Source organism: Mobula birostris, chromosome 2, assembly GCF_030028105.1.
Source record: "Mobula birostris isolate sMobBir1 chromosome 2, sMobBir1.hap1, whole genome shotgun sequence".
NCBI lineage: Eukaryota > Metazoa > Chordata > Chondrichthyes > Myliobatiformes > Myliobatidae > Mobula > Mobula birostris.
This window is the reverse complement of record NC_092371.1, coordinates 184,186,659-184,207,651: the sequence shown is the minus strand read 5'-3', so window position 1 is coordinate 184,207,651 and position 20,993 is coordinate 184,186,659. Positions and strand designations below refer to the sequence as shown.

The 20,993-nt window shown below is 42.3% G+C and overlaps 1 protein-coding gene across 1 annotated transcript; it reads right to left on the bottom strand.

Annotated features, from left to right (window-relative positions):
- Positions 1–3,668: 3,668 nt before the first annotated feature.
- On the bottom strand, positions 3,669–15,692 carry rps7 (ribosomal protein S7). Its single transcript, XM_072251165.1, has 7 exons — positions 15,663–15,692; positions 15,021–15,104; positions 10,044–10,115; positions 8,933–9,076; positions 8,773–8,837; positions 5,160–5,310; positions 3,669–3,785 (listed from the first exon to the last, which is right to left on the bottom strand). Exons 2-7 carry the CDS (start codon positions 15,093–15,095, stop codon positions 3,708–3,710), a joined length of 585 nt encoding a protein of 194 aa, XP_072107266.1. The 5' UTR covers positions 15,096–15,104; positions 15,663–15,692; the 3' UTR covers positions 3,669–3,707.
- Positions 15,693–20,993: the final 5,301 nt, after the last annotated feature.

Sequence of the window (20,993 nt, the reverse complement as noted above, 5' to 3'; positions counted from 1 at the left end):
TGCTTATAGATGTGCATGTTTCTTAACTCATTTTAAGGGGGTTTCAGGGTGAGTCCCACAGAACAATCCCACAGAAAGCCAAGCGAATGAATATTTTTCATTCACGTATTTGAATATTATATTTACTTTCTAACTGGGTAACTCATACAATATAGTTCTTAAGACTTGATACAATGCACTTTGTAAATACGGTCATTATTGATGATGCTATTAATGTGGTTTACAACTTTGACTTTTATATTCAAACCAAATTGTCTTATTGTATCTTGTCTGTTACGTTAAACTCTGGTAAGGGACTTAACCAGGAGATAGGTGGTTATCCCTAAGGAATGCTATACTGTACTGTACTCCCGATAACCCTTCTTTAAACTACTTTGTTGCACCTTTTTCAGAAAGTGGTGTAATCCAGGAGGCTCCGAGGAATACAAGCATTATGTTGTCACAAGGTTGAACTATTTGGTTGTGTTTTGTTATTCAGTTACTATCTGGGTATAAGCATATAAAGTATTGCAACTTTGGTATTCCTAGAATTAGGACCACTACTGCTACCAATACTGCCATTTGTATTACATTTAATGTTATAAGAACAATCTATGTATTTGTTGGGGGGAAGAAAACCACATGGTCTGCAAGGACAGGTTGGGTAAATCTTGCTCAGTTACTTTTCTAGAAAAATAGTAAAGATGGGAAGATGTGACACTTCATAAGTCATAGGAGCAGAATTAGGCCTTTTGGCCCATTGAGTCTGCTCCACCATTCAATCATGGCTGATTCTTTTTAATCCCCCTTCTCAGCCCCACTCTCCATAACCTTTGATGCTGTGGCCAGTCAAGAACCACCAATCTCTGCTTTAAATACACCCAACGACCTGGCCTCCACAGCTGCCTGTGGTAACAAATTCCTCAAGTTCACCACCCTCTGGCATCTGTTTTAAATGGACGCCCCTCTATCCTGAGGCTGTGCCCTCTTGCCCGAGACTCCCCCATTACAGGAACCATCCTTTCCACATCTACTGTCTAAGCCTTTCAACATGCGAAAGGTTTCAATGAGATCTCGCCCTCATCCTTAATTCCAAAGAGTACAGACCCAGAGCCATTCCTCGTATATAACTTTCATTCCAAAATAGTCCTTATGAACCTCCTCTGAACCCTCTCCAATGCCAGCATATCTTTTCTTCGAAGACCAAAACTATTCACAATACTTGAGGAGAGTTATAAAGCCTCAGTATCACATCCCTGCTCTTGTATTATATTAGATTCAACTTTGTCATTGTGCCGAGTACAGATACAAAACCAATAAAATGCATGTAGCATCTGACCAGAAATGCAAAGAATAGTGTTATTTACAAAATAACTGTGAATAAGTGCTACAGCACACAAATATAAAAGTATTGAGACTGTACAATATGGGTGCAATACTGCTTAGTGCTGTGATATGAGGTTCAGCAGTGTCACAGCCTCAGGGAAGAAGCTCTTCCCATGCCTGCTGGTGTGGGAGTGGAGGCTCCTGTAGCTCCTACCAGATGGGAGGAGAGTAAAAAGCCCATGGTTAGGGTGAGATGCATCCTTGATAATGCTTTTCGCCCTCTCCAGGCAGCATTTATGGTAGATGCTCTCAATGATGGGCAATTGAGTGCCAATAATCCACTGGACAGTTTTCACAACACGCTGGACTGCTTTGTGGTCCGATACGGGACAATTGCCATACCACACTGATATGCAGTTGGTGAGTATGCTCTCAGTGGTACAGCGGTAAAAGTCCATCAGTATCCTGGGACAGAGGTGAGCTTTCTTGATGCTCCACAGGAAATAAAGGCACTGTTGCGCCTTTTTAATCAAGATGGAGGAGTTCAGGGACCAGGTGAGATCCACGGAAATGTGGACACCAAGGAATTTGAAGCTTGATACACGCTCCACTACAGCTCTGTTGATGTAGATGGGGACATGAGTGTGGCTCCTAGCGTGCTTGAAGACCACAATGATCTCCTTGGTCTTCTGGGTGTTAAGGACCAGGTTGTTGTCAGTATACCACACAGCCAGGTGCTGGACCTCGTCCCTGTAGGCCATCTCATCATCCCCTCTGATCAGGCCAACCACCGTGGTGTTGTCTGCAAACTTGATTATGGAGATAGGACCATCTACAGGAACGCAGTCATAGGTGAAAAGGGAGTACAGAAGAGGGCTCAGCACACAGCCTTGAGGCACGCCGATGTTCAGGGTGAGAGTGGTGGAGAGTTTGTCTAACTTAACATACCAAGCTGGCGAAGTTTGGCGATCACTTTGGAGGGGATCACAGTATTGAATGCCGAACTAAAAGTCAATGAACAGCATTCTGATGTAAGAGTTGGAGCTTATATGCTAGACATCTTAAATACTAACACTGCATTTGCCTTCCTCGCCATCAACTCTTCCTGCAAGTTAAACTTTAGGGTATTCTGCAGGACTCAAGTCCCTTGGCATCACAGATTTTTGGATTTTCTCCCTATTTAGAAAACAGTTTGCATTTATCTATATTACCAAAGTGTAGACAATTGGAACAAGACCTGAGAGAACATGGTCCTTCAAGAAAGCAGGATGGCAAGTGCAAAAAATGTTAACGTGTCTAAAATTACCCATTGCTAAAAATATAAAAATCTTGGAATGAAGTCAGACATGTGCCATGCCAATGACAGATGGAAATTGAGGCAAAGTTGACAAAATCTTTCATTTCCATGCAGCAGTAAGCAGCAAGGATAATACATCAAGAGCAAGATCAGAATAAGGTCAATCAAAACTATAATCAAAAATAACATACACATCCCACACAAAAAACACACAGAATTAGCCTCTCAATATTTACATTTCAGAGAAGGTGGATTTCTTCAATGCAACAACATCTTCGATCAAGCAGGACAGATGAAATGGCCCTCCATTCCACAGACCTCTTAACTAGCAGAGACCTAGGGTGAGGTTAGTTTGTTAGAATGAAGACCTTTAAATGTCAGTTTTGTGGCTCTGCAGGCCAAGGGAACCAGAAGATGGGCAAAAAGAAAACAAGACAATGGGAAGAATAGCTTTCCATGAAAAAAGAAAATGGAAACAATGAATCTCTGATCTGTTAAATTAGGGCCATGAGGTCAAGAAACAAACATCTTGAAACAAAGTTGGTAAGTTTCGGAAAACGTTGGCTTGATCTTCAGTGGTGAGGATTCATGAGGGGAAGTTACAAAGTGTCTGATTCAGCTGCCTCAAATTTATTTGCCCAATATCACCATGCTTTGAAACAGGTAGCAAAATTGATGGCAGAGGTGCAAATTGTTGCTAGTGTTAATCAGCAACTTGGAAAATTCTGATTTAATGATCATGATTTAACGTTACTTAATTTAGCATTAGAGAATGTTTACAAAGCTTCATTGACACAAGGAGAAACAAACAAAGCTCTCAGAATGAGGGGACAGCTACTGAATAGCAAGCGCAATCTTCTGGAGGCTGAGCAGTAATGCATCAAACATGTAGCTGCTGTATAAACAGGGTGGGCACAGGGAAGTCATATACCACAACCAACAATTCCCAACAAAACTTAAAATAAGCGCCAGAATCGACAGAATTATTCACCGCCAGTCCCCAATTTTTTTTAGCCTGCCGTCTCCATGAAAGAACAGCAATAAAGAAGTCAATCTCCATTCGAAGTTATGTCCAAATTGTTTTATTTAAATCATTCTGCAGCATTTACAGCTGGAACTCTGGGAATTCATATATAACATCTTTGCCTGTTAGTTTCTTGTATACAGCAGAAAATGTATCCACCTGTGGGAAGAGAAAAAAAGATGTTTCAAACCCTTTCAATACTTGTACACAGTAGTGCACATTACAATACAAAACTACCATTTCCAATGCAGACTGCAGGTTATAAGTTTGGAATACTCAAGAAAAAGTCTCCCAATTATCACCTAATATCTAGTAACTACCACCTTTGAGTGAAAGAAATTGAAAGGATTAAAATTTAACACCAGTTCTGTAGCAAAAACATCACATTGCAAATGCTCTGGAATACAAAAATACTGATCTCCAGATCACATTTTACTCTAGAATTAAATCAGTATTTTTCACAATACAGTAACAATTCAATATCAAAGGCTCCGCATTTAGAACATAATAGATTCATTAAGGAAAGTCTACAGGGCAGATCCCATCTCAAACTGAAATATTTGAGGAAGTGACAGGGATAGGGCAGGTGAATGCTAACTGTGTGGACTTTAGCATTTGGCTAATGCGAAAGATTGCAATATGGCTGATTAGTCACACGAAGATCAAGACAGAGGAACCTTTCTGACGAACTGGCTGATTAGTAAGTCTGCAGACTACACAAAAACTAGAATTGTGGATAATGAGTAAGGTTGTCAAAGGATACAGTAGAACTTAGATCCGGGAGTTTTGTTCCAAAGATATACAGGTTAATAAGGGTTAGTAAGTTTTACACATGCTACGTTGATGCTGGGAGAATGGTGACACTTGAAGGCTGCCTACAGCACATCCTTGGACTGAGTTGATTAACAGAAACGAAGCATTTCACTGCATGCTTCGATGTACATGTGACAAACAAAGCCAATTTTTATCTTTAGATGGAGTTTAATCTGGACTAGTGAGAGGAGCATGTTTAGTGAGGTCAAAAGCAAGAGGGTGTTGCCTGCATTGGAAAGCAATGGCTACAAGTTGCACACGGTGGATTGTTTTCTCTGGAACATCAAAGGAAAAGCAGTAACCAGATAGAAGCATACAAATACAAGTTTATTAGGCATGTGTAAGGTAGGTGGTCAGTATTTATGTCAACCATCAGATATTAAAGGATGTTAAATTTAAGGTGAGGGCAGAAGTTTGAAGATGAAGTTAAATTTTTATCATATGGAGCACTAATTGCCTGGAATGTGCTGCCGGGGTGGTATTGGAAGCAGACACAATAGCAACATTAAAAAAAAATTAAATAGAACAGAAACAGGAAGGGAAGAAAGGGATACAGACCATGTGCATGTAGATAGGATTAGACTGGCATTATAATTGGGACAGATATGGTGTGGCAAAGGGCCTGCTCCCAAGTTATTCTATGTTCATTTGCAACACTGCTGGGGGGATCCATGGTAATATAAGAATATCTTGCCATGCAAGGGCACAAATTAAACTCACTTTATGTTCTACATTGTTCTGTTGTGCCTTGTCCAAGTGGACTTTGATGAGCCTTGTTCCATCCAGTTTCACACGGATTCTTTTGCCCACAATTTCACTAGGGAATACCAGGTCTTCAAGAATTGCATCATGCACTGCAGTCAATGTACGGCTGAAAGTGAACATTAAAATGTTCAGAACAATTTTATTTTAGAACAGTTTGCATGCAAATTTGGCTCATTTGAACACACTTAAAAATTAGATCTTCAGTATACTGTTTATTAATGCACAGTATACCGCTCATTAATACAAGAGCTCTGTCACTTCTTGGTGCAATGTGCAATAACAAAGGTATTGCGAATTCTACCTGTGCCCAATATTGCAAGAGTAACTAATGCAACAAATACATTTTCTCTTTGTCTCATTTGTCAGAATTTTCAGTGGATACACCCAAAGACTGTAGAAAATAAAATTACTTCAGCTACAAGAACCTAAAACCAAAAAATGTGAACTTCACTTTTCCAACTGAACATTGGCATAACTGCTGTCTTTAGTCTTCAAATCTCTGCATACACAAATCTTTAAGATTATTTTGAAGACATTATGCAAGATTGGTCAACCATTTCTGTTTCAGTTCTATGCTCTTCAAAATGACACCATTCATTTTCTCTTCCCCTATAGTACCAGGCTGCTATAGTCAAGCAGAGGTGCAATCATGAAGATGGCACACCAGCAGCCTCTACTTTAAGAAACTGAAGCGATTTTGCACATCACCAAATACTCTACAAACTTATTCAGATGCACTGTTGGAAGTATTCCAGCTGGCTGTATCATTGTCCAGTACAATTTGAACACAGGAACGCAAGCACCTGCTGAGTGTGCAGAGGGCAGCACAGTCCATCGTAGGCACAGCCCTCCCAAGTTTCTACACGAGTCGCTGCCTCAATAGTTGAATCTATTATCAATGATACCCACCATCTAGTTCATACCCTCTTTGCTGCTACCAAGTAGTACAGAAGTCTAAAGTCCCACACCACTAAGTTCAGGAACAGCTACTTTCCTACAACTATCAGATTCTGAGCTCAATTACACAACATTCCGCCTCAGCAATGAAACACCATGGACCACCTTCTTGCATAACTATAAACTTGTCTCCAATTAATGCACTGTTTCTCTTCTTCACTGGCTTATAGAATTTATAGTTATGTATGCTGTCTGAATCTGTTACTGTGATGCTACAGTAAGCAAGTTTTTCCCACTGTCCCCAAGCCTCTCAGTACTTCATTATGACAATAAAATCAACTGTTTAACTATCACAAATAAATAAAATTTCCACAAAAGTTTAAAACTAAAATCCTTACTTAAAAACTTAGTGGAACACTAATTGAATGCAAACCCATATCGGTGTTTTGTACTCTACTGAGACGTAATAAGCTTTCTACCTGATCCAGCATGTTGATTTATCTCTCTCCTTACCAGAGCTTTCCTCCAAGAGGACAACCTTGTCGCTGGGTTTAAAGACTAGCATGCCTTAATGACCCAGACAGCCATGTTGGCTGAAGTCAGGGCCTTGTGCTTTGATTCTTGGTAGGCTCACCCATGCCAAACAGGTCAAAGGGTACAGGCCAGACTAAGAGTGGCCCACTGCCCTCCAGGTTTGGGGGTTCAGCTCAGGACCAACGACTCCATCTGGTGAAATAAATTGTTATGGAAACAGCAATGAAGTATCCTTCTATACCTGTGTGTGATGGTATTCCTAAGTTTCCACCAGGACTGACAGTAATGAAAACCATGAGGAAACTACTGACTGCCACAATGAAGGAAACCCTGAACCCAAGACCAAAATACCTTTTTTGAATGTACAAACCATGTGCAACAGTGGTAAGCTACCACAAGTACAGAAATGCTTCATTACAACCTTCATATTTTGGGCATCAATGAAAGCAGATGGACAGTGGCTGGCAGGCTAAAGGCAGCAACTGGTGAAACAGTTTTATACTCAGGAAGGGAAGCCTATCTGTCAGCATTATGGTGTAGCTGCCATTTTGAAGAAAAGCACTGAGAAGTGCTGAGTGAAGTGGAAACCAATCAACATTAGGCTCATGAGTCAAGACTGAAAGGAAAGCAAGTGAACATGACTGATCCAATACTGCACTCCAACTAATGATAGAGACATTGAAGAAAAGGATGTCTCCTATGAACAGCTGCAATCACAGGTAGAGTTAAGCTGTTATAGTATAGTCATGGGTATCTAACCACTGAAGAGGGAAATAACAATGCACTAGGGTTATGAGCACATGTGGATGGGGAACGATGAATAATAAGAGTGAAAGACTGTTGGGATTCTGTACCGTGAACAATCTGGTCATAGGAAGTACACTTTCCACACACTGAAATCCACAAACTAGCATGGTGCTTACGCAAGGACCATGACAAAAACCAGACTGACCATGGGATGATCAACGATATGTGCAGACAATCCTTGCAGGATGTAAAAGTGAAGAGAGGAGCACAGAAAGGAAATCACCACCTTGTTGTAGCAGTGACGAAACTCAAGCTAAGAGCACTGTGACCAAAACCTTTTGACGTTCAGAAGCTCAAGGATACCAGTGCAAGATCTGCCTTCACCATTCAGCTTAAGAATCACCATCTCAGAAATTTGAGATCCCTTCCAAAATTATTCAGGTTATCTAGAGTTTCTATGCTAAATTTACCTGCGCATTTGGGGACTACAATTTGAGCTTTCAAATCAAGACACGAGTCAGGCAAGGCTGTGAGATGTTGGTAATATTGTTTAATCCAGTGACTGACTGGGTTATGAAGCAGAAACATTAGGTGGTCTCTATACTCTACTTGACTTTGTGGATGACCGCATTACTATCACAAACACACCAGCATAAGCACGAAAGCATGTACCTTTGATGGACAGGTTTGACTTAGTCACTCAGAGAAAGACTGAGGCCATGATCCTCAATATAAGATTTTCCCCCTCCTATCAAGGCAAATGGCGTCAACTTACTTGGCACTGGCTGATTCACCTACGTGGGTAGCATCACTCAGTAAGATGGCAAGACCAAGGAGGACATCCAGTTCAGACGCAAAGCTGGAAATGCTTTCCATGAGCAACATATGGGGATTAACCAAGTACAGCACCCTCACCAAGCTGAAACTGTACCAGAGCTGAGTTCTGTCCACTCTTGCATTGGGCAGATTGCTGGCACATGACAAGAGAGCAACCTTGCTAAGCTGTCATCATTCCTTACCATGAGCTTCCAGAAGGTGTCTATTTTCTAGCCAATGAAGATCTCCAACTATGCCCTACTCTTTCAGTGTCATCAAGAGGACATGGCCTTAATCATCATGAGGAAATGCTGGGAGATGGATTCCGTACGTGATGAGAAGAGGCCAATTCTATCAAGACAGCACTTCACTGGACCCCCGAAGGGCAGAGGAAATGTGAAATACCAAAGACAACTTGGCAACATACTGTAGAGTCAGAAGTGAGGACCTTTATTGCTGCCCAAGTGCCAGCAGTGAAACGGGCAGGAAGTAATACCAGTTTTAAATCTTCCACATTAAGCCACAGATGTGGAACAATAAAAGCAAATGTGATTTCAGTATACAAGTCATTTACCTTCTGGGACGCTTCTGCTTATTCTTGTTTCTGCTTTTTCTGGTTGGCTTTGGTAGAATTCTCCTCTGTGTACAGAAACAAATTTCACATTTTAAAACAACACATGAAATACTAAATATTATAATCGAAGGATTTGTCATTCAAAAGAATCAGGTTTTACCTGTGCAATGAAGACAACGTGTTTACCGCTGAATTTCTTTTCAAGTTCACGCACAAGTCGCACTTGGATCTTTTGAAAGGATTTCAGTTGGGGCACAGGCACAAAGATGATGATTGCCTTTCTGCCACTGCCAACTTCAATTTCCTAAAATGAAAGCAAGTCAGTCCATAAATAATCTACTTTGTATTAAGATGTATTCAAAAAAGTCAACATGTATCCTTTTAAAAGATTGGTTATAAACATTTCATCTAAGGAAAACAGGTTTTCTATTTTCAGAATATACAATCTGCATTTCAAGTAAAAGCATTCTAAGCCACAAGATCTTCAATCAACAGTGAACATCAAAAACTATGGCAATTTTCCAAGGACACAGCAGAAACTCAACTCATTCTAAACAGATGTGGTACTCCCCATTACAACATTGAGTCAAAAGTGTCTTTAATGAAATCTACTATCAGTAACACATGATGGACAGGTGATATCCCTCACCTCTTACTAGTTCAATCTTTCAGTTACAACTTACCATCCCCTCTACTGAGAAGACTAAATTATAGAAAACCAATAAGATTGAAAAAGTAATGCAACTGGCCATCTACCATCAGACTGCAACCAACTAGCTCACGTTGGGAACCCAACAGACAACTTCAAGTTATGTTAGAGCAATTTGAACAAGCATTTTTGTTACCAGGAGGGGGAAAAAAAATCACAACTCTTTCTTTCAATGTGAAACACAAGCTTAGTCTAGTAAGTTTCATATCAAACCCACAGAACACTTCAGTTAGAAGGTATGAAGTTTTGACCACCTTACAGACAAGGACATAACAAGTTTACCAGGAAATGAGGGATATGTACATGTTTTATTCAGATGCAGCACTGATGAAGGGCTTTAAAAGATCAACCAAGACAATTCCCCGATGAGTCCATAGGGCAACTAACCAGAATTGTGTGCCTTTTAAAAAGATGTGACAGGGTTCTGTTGGCAGGGATACTGAAAACTAAAAATTTAAAACCTTGCATACTAGAAATTACCAGAACTTGCACTATACTGAAGGGTATGATTCTTTCTCCATCACAAGCAAAATCCCAGCCATAGAGATTGTAGAAAACTCACCTTAGCAGCTGTAATGTTCAATTCCCTTAACTGTGCCTTTAGGTCAGAGTTCATTTCTAGCTCCAAAAGAGCCTAGGGATACAAGATAAATCAAAGTTAAATTACCAATATTTTGGCAAGTCATAAACTACCCAAAATAAAAGAAAAAGCATTTTTTAATTAAAACACCTCCACATCAACACCACTTCCCATTATACACAACCCTGAGTTTGGTTAAAAAAAGCACCTGGTACCCACATCCAAATCGTGGTCAAAAAGGTAGGATATTATTTCAAGGAAAGCAGAATATTTTAAGGTAATTTGAGAAAATTCCTTCCGACTCACTTTACTGACAGTAAATGGTCAAATGTGGTAGGAGTGATTACATACAGCAGTATTCTCAGTTCACATTACCGAAAAGCAAACTGCTTGTGAAAGAGAGCAAAACAGGACTTAGAGGAACAGTCTAGGAATGCAAAAGACCTTGAGGACAAAAGACTGCAGATGTCAGAATCTGGTGCAAAACAGCTGAAAAATCCCACAGGGACAAAGGTATGGGCAACACTTCAGGTTCTGAAGCAGGGCCTCAATCTGAGATGTGCACCACCCATACAATGCCTGTTTAATGAAAGCCTCGATTGGCAATTCTCTAAACATAGCTATAACCAGTAATGGAACCAAGCAAATACAGTCCCACCCAAATTAAAGGATACAGACTCTGCAGCAGGATAACAAGGCCAACCATCTTAAAGACCACAAATTAAATATAGAACAGAACAACATAGTGCAGGCACTTCAGCCCACCACGTTGTGTCAACCTTTTAACCTACTCCAAGATCAATCTAACCCTTCCCTCTCTCATAACCCTCCAGTTTTTCTATCATCCATGTGCCCATCCAAGTTTCCTAAATGCCCCAAAGAGGAGACTTAGCAATGAAACCAAATCCTTGACCTTAATTTTTTTTAATTCACTATAATATTTCAAATTTAATACGACTATTTAACTCAGCTATATTTAATCAAAAGTCCATGAAACATTTATGGTTGAGGGATAAATCTGATAAATATTAAGCAAATGTTCCAGACACTCTTGGAAGAAGCATCCTCACAGGATTTATACAATACAAAAACCTCAGAATCTTACGGAGACAAAATTCTGAGGTGAGGAACAAAATCATGTCAAAAGCACCAATGGGGAGGGAAACAAAAGGTCAAAAGTGGCAAAACGAATCAGTTTTAAGTTGCAGAAAATAAGGAAGTGGTGAGACCAGAGGTAATGGCTGTGATATGTAAACAATGTACTTTTCAAAAACTACAACTGGACAGAAAAAAAACAATTGAAACAAATCTAAGGCCACATCTGTGGAGAGGAACAAAAACAAAAGAGCAGGTATCTTGGTAGGACTGACTAGAGATAAATGTGGGAAGATGTGCCTGGAGGCTGTGGAAGTGAGCGAGGTCCTCAATGAATACTACTCTTTGGTATTCACCAATAAGAGGGAACTTGATGACGGTCAGGACAATATGAGTGAGGTTGATGTTCTGGAGCATGTTGCTATTAAGGGAGAGGTGGTGTTGGGAGTTATTAAAATACATTAGGACGGACAAGTCCCCAGGGCCTGACAGAATATTCCCCAGGCTGCTCCACGAGTTCAGGGAAGAGATTGCTGAGCCTCTGGCTAGGATTTTTTTATGTCCTCGTTGTCCACGGGAATAGTACCGGAGGACTGGAGGGAGGCGAATGTTGTCCCCTTATTCAAAAAAGGCAGTAGGGATAGTCCGGGTAATTATAGACCAGTGAGCCTTACGTCTGTGGTGGGAAAGCTGTTGGAAAAGATTCTTAGAGATTGGATCTATGGGCATTTAGAGAATCATGGTCTGACCAGGGACAGTCAGCATGGCTTTGTGAAGGCCAGATCATGTCTAACAAGCCTGATAGAGTTCTTTGAGGAGGTGACCAGGCATATAGATGAGGGTAGTGTAGTGGATGTGATCTATATGGATTTTAGTAAGGCATTTGACAAGGTTCCACACGGTCGGCTTATTCAGAAAGTCAGAAGGCATGGGATCCAGGGATGTTTGGCCAGAATTGGCTTGCCTGCAGAAGGCAGAGGGTCGTGGTGGAGGGAGTACATTTGGATCGGAGGGTTGTGACTAGTAGCATCGCACAAGAATCAGTTCTGGGACCTCTACTTTTCGTGATTTTTATTAACAACCTGGATGTGGGCATAGAAGGGTGGATTGGCAAATTTGCAGATGACACAAGAGTTGGTGATGTTGTGGATAGTGTACAAGATTGTGGAAGATTGCAGAGACACATTGATAGAATGCAGAAGTGGGCTGAGAAGTGGCAGATGGAGTTCAACCCGGAGAAGTGTGAGGTGGTACACTTTGGAAGGACAAACTCCAAGGCAGAGTACAAAGTAAATGGTAGGATACTTGGTAGAGTGGAGGAGCAGAGGGATCTCGGGGTACATGTCCACAGATCCCTGACAGTTGCCTCACAGGTAGATAGGGTAGTTAAGAAAGCTTATGGGGTGTTAGCTTTCATAAGTCGAGGGATAGAGTTTAAGAGTCGCGATGTAATGATGCAGCTCTATAAAACTCTGGTTAGGCCACACTTGGAGTACTGTGTCCAGTTCTGGTCACCTCACTATAGGAAGGATGTGGAAGCATTGGAAAGGGTACAGAGATTTACCAGGATGCAGCCTGGTTTAGAGAGTATGGATTATGATCAGAGATTAAGGGAGCTAGGGCTTTACTCTTTGGAGAGAAGGAGGATGACAGGAGACATGATAGAGGTGTACAAGATAATAAGAGGAATAGATAGAGTGGATAGCCAGCACCTCTTCCCCAGGGCACCACTGCTCAATACAAGAAGACATGGCTTTAAGGTAAGGGGTGGGGGTGGGGGGGTTCAAGGGGGATATTAGAGGAAGGTTTTTTATTCGGAGACTGGTTGGTGCATGGAATGCCCTGCCTGAGTCAGTGGTGGAGGCAGATACACTAGTGCAGTTTAAGAGACTACTAGACAGGTATATGGAGGAATTTCAGGTGGTGTTATATGAACGATATTGTGGGCTGAAGGGCCTGTACTGTGCTGTACTACTCTGTGTTCTTAAAACTATTCAATTAAATATCAATTCCTAAGGACTAAAGTACACCCAGAAGTATCAGTCCTGCTCTTGGAACTTATGCTAGACACTGATGGAACGATGAAAGAGAATCAAATGGAATGGGTTATTGAAGTTTCAGTGATCGTGCACCCAACAGCAGTGTTCTGCAAACTGATTACCAAATCTGCTTTCAACCTCTCCAATTATGGATGTCATCACATTATGAACACCAAATACATCAAATACTGGCATTTCATCTGCTCTGCTTCTCTCCCTCTAATGCTGCTCGACCTGATGAATCTTCGTAGCATTCCTGTTCTTGTTTCAGATTTCCAACACCTGCAGTTTTTGTTGCAGATTCTGAAGGCAGGTGTCAAGATAGATCGTCAGACCTCACCTATGCAAGGTGTAAATGAGATGGAATTTCTTTTTTCAGGAATCAACCCGAGTTAGGATACTAAGACACTGATCTCATTTTTGAGTTTTTTTTTTGGACTGCAGAGAAATTAGTTACATGAAAATTGCAGGAAACTGGAATTGAGGTGAGGATCAATTATGGCCTTATTGAATAGTAGCCCAAGTGTGTAGGTGCACCTTATATTTTGCACATAACCACTTAGTTTCATTTCCAGGTCTCCAAAGGCACCAAATTTTTCACTGGTTACATATCAATGCAAGTTAGTTTGTAGCCAACATCTCATTTCCATCACATAACAGATAGAGGCAAATTATGAATTCTGCAATTAATCTTCTAGTAGGAATATCCTCCGATATTCTTTCCTTCTGACCTACAAGCACTGCTTCACAATCAGAGCTTTCAGTGCAACCCAAGTTTTAACATTTCACCAGCCTCTCAAAACTAATAAAACTTCACAAACTGGGCCTCTGTAGCTCCCTCTGCAAACGGATCCTTGACAATTCACACAGGTGCATCTCCAGGATGCACTGTCCGCTCTCTCCACACTCACGACCGTGTGGCTAAGCACCATCTGCAAACTCACTAACGCCACGTGGTAGAATCTCACTTGGCACAGAGGAGGCATACAGATGTCTGGCTGAGTAGTGTCTCAACAACCATCTTGTACTTAATGTCAAGATCCAAGAGTTGACGGTAGACTTCACAGAAAGGAAAATTCAGAACACACCAGTCCTCATTAAGGAGTCAGCAGTACAAAGGGTGACAACTTCAAATTCATGGGTGTCAACATCTGATGATCTATCTTGCACCCGAAACATTGATATAATCACCTTTGCCAAAATCACATTAAGCATTAGCAATGAATTATCAAAAGTTTCTCTACTGTAAGCAGTTGTAGAGGAAAGAAAACAATTTGAGGCAGTCAAGCAATAAATTCAGATAAGGTGGGCAGAAATACTTGGAGAATATAGGTCCTCAAGAATGCCAAGACAGGGAGGTAGGAGTGGGGTGCTGCATTATTTACATAGCTCAGCTTCACTTTTCTGAAGGCAGGTGATGATTACAATCCAGAACCACTTAAAATGACCAGAATCTAAAATAAGTTGAAGACAGTTAGATAGGGGAGCAAGAGCTAGGCATTGCATGCATTTCATCAACTTGACAAGCATGCAACAGCGTTGGACAAAATTTGAAAAACAGTGCAACTTTGGGACTAACAGATTATCAGTTTTTTTGTTAAACATTGAAGTTAGTTACTGGGTATGGGGAAGGAAGTAAAGCATATAGTGACAAATCTGTTTGTGTAGAAGTTAAGATTGTTTACAGTACAGAAACCATCACCACAGTGTTATAGCTCATAAATCTAAAAGATTAAGTCTTTAAGACCATTATAAATCCCAGAATACTTATAACTTCAATGAAAACTCAACATATGATCTATGATGGACATGCCTACCGACTTACCTGAGAAATGCCAGACTCGAATTCATCTGGCTTTTCGCCATTAGGCTTCACTATCTTGGCGCTGCTGCTAAACATGGCCTATCACTTAAGAGGAAAAAAAACAATTAACCACTATACGTGCCCATAATCAGCAAATTAGCTAAAGGACCGAATACCGCAGATAGGCATGCCGTGATGGGAAGAGTGCGAGATACAGCGCTTACAAGGCTGGAACAAAACGTGCAGCAGCAAATCATGGTTGAGTACTAGAGCTGCTGCTGGAAATGGCACTACCGCCCCATCACACTAACGGCCTACATGGTTCCGGGGTACTTCCCGGGGTCGGTCGCGGTAACAGGAGCTGCAAGCCTCACACCCGGTCACGGACAAGAGCCCCAGCCTGCACACAACAGAACACGGCCCGGAATCGCCAGCTTGAACCCCCAGGGTCAACCCTGCCCGCGCAGCCGCTCACAGCCCCCTCCCCGCCTGGCATTAAATAACCTTTCTCCCCCGTCATAGCCGCCATCCGGCTGCCCGACCACTTCAATCCGAACCATCACAACCCCATCGCCTGATGCCCGCCACCTTGCCGCTGATATCAGGTGAAAAGACGCCATAATTTGACAAAAACACCGAACCGCCACAAATGCTGACACCAACCTGAGCTAACAGCGGCCGAGGAAGAGGGTCAGGTATCGCGAGACTTGGCTTTAATAGAACGCCACCGCTCTCGCGCGGCGAAGCGTCATGGGAAGTACCCTGTGAGTGTTGCCATGGCAACCACGCGCCGCGAGTCACTCCATCAGCGAGGGGAACTTCGTGCATTCATTGTGACAAGGAGACAGAGAGTCCATGACGAAAGATTAACCGTGGCTTTCGCTCCTGTCGGATATGACCCAGGTTGTAGCACGTTGCCTATGAATCCAGAAGTCGCGTACTGTATTGACAAAATGTCCAGAACAAAGAATCAAATTAAAACACAATAAATTATGCAGATGCTGGAAATTTTGAACACCACATCCTGATACATTTTGCGTTCACCAGCAACTTTGATGTGTGTTGCTTGGATCCTGATAGATTTCCCATCATTTGGGGGGTTTTAACTGGGTCAGCTTGAAAAAGTCTCTAAATAATTATTACCAAGAAATCACTTGTATTAGCAGAGGAACTGAGATACTGGACCACTGTCACACTACCATTAAGGACACTGTGCTGTCCCATGCCCACACGTTGAAAAATCTGATCACCTGGCTGTACTTCTACTCCCTGAGTATAGGCAGAGACTGAAGACTGCAGCACCAGTTATGAAGACCAGGAAGATATGGACAAGGGAAGCACAGGAGTGTTTACAGGACTGTTTTGAATCAGTGGACTGGATTGTATTCAGGGATTCATCTTTGAGTCTGAATGAGTATGCCACAGCTGTCACTGACTTCATTGAAACCTGTGTGGATGAGTGTGTGCCTACAAGAACTTAATGTACATACCCAAAGAAAAAGCCATGGATGAACCAGGAGGGTTGTAGTCTGCTGAAGACAAAATCTGTGGCATTCAAGTCTGGTGACCCAGGCCTGTAGAAGAAAACCAGGTATGACTTGCAGAGGGCTATTTCAAGAGCTAAGGAACAATTTGGAGTGAGGTTGGAGGAAACATTAGATGCAAGTCAACTCTGGCAGAGTTTGCAGGACATTACCTCCTACAAAGCAAAACCCAACATCGTGAAAGATAGTGATGCTTCAATCAAGATGAGCTCAATGCCTTTTTTGCTTGCTTTGAAAGGGAGAATAAAACTACAGTTATGAGGATTCCTGCAGCACCCAGTGATCCTGTAATCTCTGTCTCTCTGACATCAGGTTGTCTTTCAAGAGGGTGAACCCTCGCAAGGTGACAGGCCCCAGTGGAGTATCTGGTAAGGCTCTGAAAACCTCTGTCAACCAAGTGGCGGGGGCATTCAAAGTAATTTTCAATCTCTCATTGTTACAGTTGTAAGTTCCCATCTGCTTCAAAAGGGCAGCAATTACACCAGTGCCCAAGAAGAGTAGGATGAGCTGCCTTAATGTCTATCCAGTAGCACTTACATCTACAGTGATGAAGGGCTTTGAGAGATTGGTTATGGCTTGAATCAACTCCTGTCTCAACAAGGACCTGGATCCGTTGAAATCTGCCTATCGCCACAACAAATGTGTACGGTGGATGTGATCTCATTTGCTCTTCGCTTGGCCTTGGGTCACCTGGTCAATACAAATACTTATGTCAGGATGCTGTTCATTTTCTACAGTTCAGTGTTTAACACTATCATTCCTACAGTTCTGATCAAAAAGCTCCAGGACCTTGGCCTCTGTACCTCCCTCTGCAACTGGATCCTCGACTTCCTAACTGGAAGACCACAATCTGTGCAGATTGGAAAAATAATTTCCACCTCACAGATGATCAACACTGGTGCACCTCAGGGATGTGTGCTTAGCCCACTACTCTACTCTCTCTACGCTCATAACTGTATGGGCAGGCACAGCACAAATGCCATCTGTAAATTTACTGAATCTCATTGTTGGCAGGATCTCAGGTGCTGATGAGAGGGGTTACAGGAGCGAGGTATATCAGCTAGTGGAGTGGTCTTGTAGCAGCAGCCTTGCACTCAACATCAGTGTCAGAGCGATTTTTGGGTTTAGCAGATCAAGCAACTGGCTTCAAACATCAGTCTTCAAATCTGAATAAACTATAGATTGTAGATTTAATTTAAAATGTACCTCTGAAAAATAGGTTCCTAAAAGCCTTGAATCAAAGACTAGACAATGCAGATTAAAATTCATTTAGATGTCTGTGGTGTGGGTGCAAATCGGGAGTTGGTGTGAAGTTTGGGTGTAGTTTTAAAGAAATCATTGTGGATGCATTGTAAAGCTGGAATTGGCCTTTGATATTTAGCACATAAAATAGCATGGGCCAGCCAGACGTTTCCACTGAACGTGTCTCCATATCATGTCTGCTGTATCCTTCATGCAACCCATTGTGTGGCCTGTGATCTTAGCAGTCTAAGTGGGTGAATATTTTTAAAATTAGTACTCACACTTGGATCTGTTCAGGTCTGTAATACATGGGAACACAAGGTATCATGAGCCCAGAGAGCTGAACTGGTAGATATAAAAGTGGTGTGTACACGTGCATGTGCGTTTATGCAGAAGACAAAAGTTTGTGTGTTAATTTGGTGAGATGAAGCCACCAGTTGTGAAGGGTAGTTATCGAAGGTCCGGGACATCAGTGGGGGTGTGTACACTCATTCCGGAAAATGCATTTTGTGAGTGTGATGCAAATGAATACAGCAGGCATCATGAGTTCAGGGAACCCCAGCAATGAAGAAAGATATTGGTCTTTTAAAGGGGAAGTGAGGGGACAGAATAACTGGGGAATGATAATAGCAGTGATTCAAAGAGCTGATGAGAAAGCCATGGATTATGCAGAATGTAAATATCGGTTGTATGAGGAGTATTCAGGGTTGGATAATCCAGGGAGGGATGACCCAGTCTTCCCGAAAATGATGAAGGAAGGCCTGAGCTCAGCTCTCCAGGAAGTTTTAGATTTAGGGATAATGGTGGGTCAACCAACTCAGTGATAGTTTCGTGGGTCAGTGAGATAGATCAAAGGAAGTACAAGAGAAATCATAAAGAGGCTATAGTGGATGCAGCTGCTGTGACATTCCCGAGAGAAAAAAGAAGATATCGGTGTGAAGGAAAAACCTCTGAAGGGAAGCAGAGGAAATTTTTATAGATGGGAAGCCACAGACTGGATGAGCCTTGGTGAAGGAAACAGATGAAGAATTAGCTTCAGGAGCACTACCAGGGGGGCAGAACTGGTGGCCCTGATAGAAGCACTGCACTACAGTAAAGGGATATGATTAAGTATATATACAGACAAGTAGTATGCCTTTGGGGTGGTGCATGATTATTAGATGGCATGGGCATGACGAGAATTTGTAACTTCAACAAGGGCAGGTATTCAGCACAAACACCTAATACAACAACTGCCTAATACAACAGTGTGTCTGCCAGCAGAGGTGGAAGTAATTAAAGTTAAAAGTGAGTGTAAGGAGCAGAAAGGAAATGAGTGGGTAGACATCAGTGTGAAGAAGTCAACAGAGGAACAAGAGGCAATTGAAATTACAAGTGTACAGGAAGAAACAACTGAAACCAATTTTGTAAAATTATGTGACGAGGTGGAGGCAGAAAAGAAGGAGCAATGGAGGAGAAGGGGGCAAAGGAGGGACCAGATGGGAGCTGGAGCCACAGGGAGGAAGGAGTCACAGTGGTTCCACCATGTATTAGGCAGAAATTATTTCATGAGGTGATGCAACAGGGAATGCAGAGCATAATCACAATCCTCAGGCAGGTCTGGTGGTGGCCAGGGATGAGCTGTGATATTGAGAAATTCTGCTGCTGTATAATTTCTGCCAAGCATAACCCTGGTAAGGGCATAAAGATGCAGCTGGCAAACTGGCCATAGCCAAGGGGACTCTTGGGAAAACATCCAGAGAGACTTCACAGGGGCCCTACCCAAAAGCAGGGGGAAAAGCAACTGTCTAGTAATTATGGATCACTTCACCCATGGTAGAGGCTTTCCCAACAAGGGACTGCACCACCAGCACCGCTGCATGGATCCTAGTTCAGGAAATCCTCCCAAGGTGGGGAACCCCTGTCCAGGTGAGCACATTTTATGGGAAAAGTGATGAGGGGAATGTGCCAACTGTGGGGGATTCCACAACGATTCCACATACCCTACCACTCTCAGAGTTCAGAGATGGTAAAAAGAATCAACTGAACAATCAAGAATGCCTTAGCCCAAGCTATAGCTGAGACGGGAAAGACTATAGGTTGATGTGTTACCAGGAATCCCGATGAGATTACAAGCAAGCCCAAACTGCAAGCTGGGTCTCAGCCCCTACGGATTATTGATGGGGTGAGCAATGCAACTCCCTTATGGGGTAATTACAGGTTGCGGTGAGCCTGGGGTTTACATGGATACAATAACAGTATGTGAAAGACCTTTGTAACCAACTTGTTATCAATGTTTTGAAGGACCAAGCAAAACAACAGTAGCACATTGCTGATCAGAGAAAGCCGGAGGGAAAGGAGGTGGTCCTTCCACAGCCCAGTGGCCAAGGCATAATGAAGGTGCTGCATGAAGTTGCCCCCAGATGGATAGAACCACAGGTGGTATTTTTAGAAAGTGACACGTGTCTGTGTGTAGACGTGACGAGGCAGCCAAAGCAAACACTGGACTCAGGTTAAACCATATGACTCACCTTTGCGTTGCTCATTCAGACAGAGTGGGGGATCAAGTGTCCCCAGTAACCATAGAATTACAGAGAGCCTAAGAGATGAACATTAGCCGGCCACACCAGACCTGACCACAGCTGATGAAAACAGACCCACAGCAAATGCGAAGGCAGAAGACACCAAAAGCATGACAGAAACCCATGAATAGCATGAGAAAGTGTGATGGTAACAGTACTCTGTAATGAAGGCTGGTTGCTGAAGGTAGATGATTAGCTGAATATCATAGAATAGAAAAGATATTGGGGAACATAGATGGGGAGGGATTTAATTTAAAGCAGATATCAGGTTCCACAACTTTGAAAGAATGTTTGACTGAGAAAGATCAGACATGCCATCCGATGGCAGTCACCCCCAACCTGAACAGGGTGTGAATACAAGTGAACTGGATCCTTTCAGCAGCTGAGGCCAATGATCGACTGGACAGTTTGGAATGGGGTGCCACCGGGGAAAGATCCTCACAGTCATTGAAATGGAGACCACCGCAACCCCTTCCTGTACATTGATGAGAGGGCCTGTGAGCCTGATGCACTTACAGTACCTTGCTGCTGCCCCTGGAAAGAGAGAGTTTTAGCTACCAGAGAATGAAGGGGTGAAGACAAACTGTCAGTCAGTAGGGAAAGAACCACCAGGAGACTGTTGTTCATATCTGTAGAACAATCTCTCT

What these genes read in the sequence shown, in the direction of transcription:
- rps7 (XM_072251165.1), bottom strand. Translation starts at nt 15,095, where the DNA reads ATGTTTAGCAGCAGCGCCAAGATAGTGAAGCCTAATGGCGAAAAGCCA. An exon ending in TGAACATTACAGCTGCTAAG is followed by an intron (nt 9,077 to 10,043) that starts GTGAGTTTTCTA and finishes CTTTCATTTTAG; the next exon opens with GAAATTGAAGTTGGCAGTGG. An exon ending in AGAACAATGTAGAACATAAA is followed by an intron (nt 3,786 to 5,159) that starts GTGAGTTTAATT and finishes CTCTTCCCACAG; the next exon opens with GTGGATACATTTTCTGCTGT.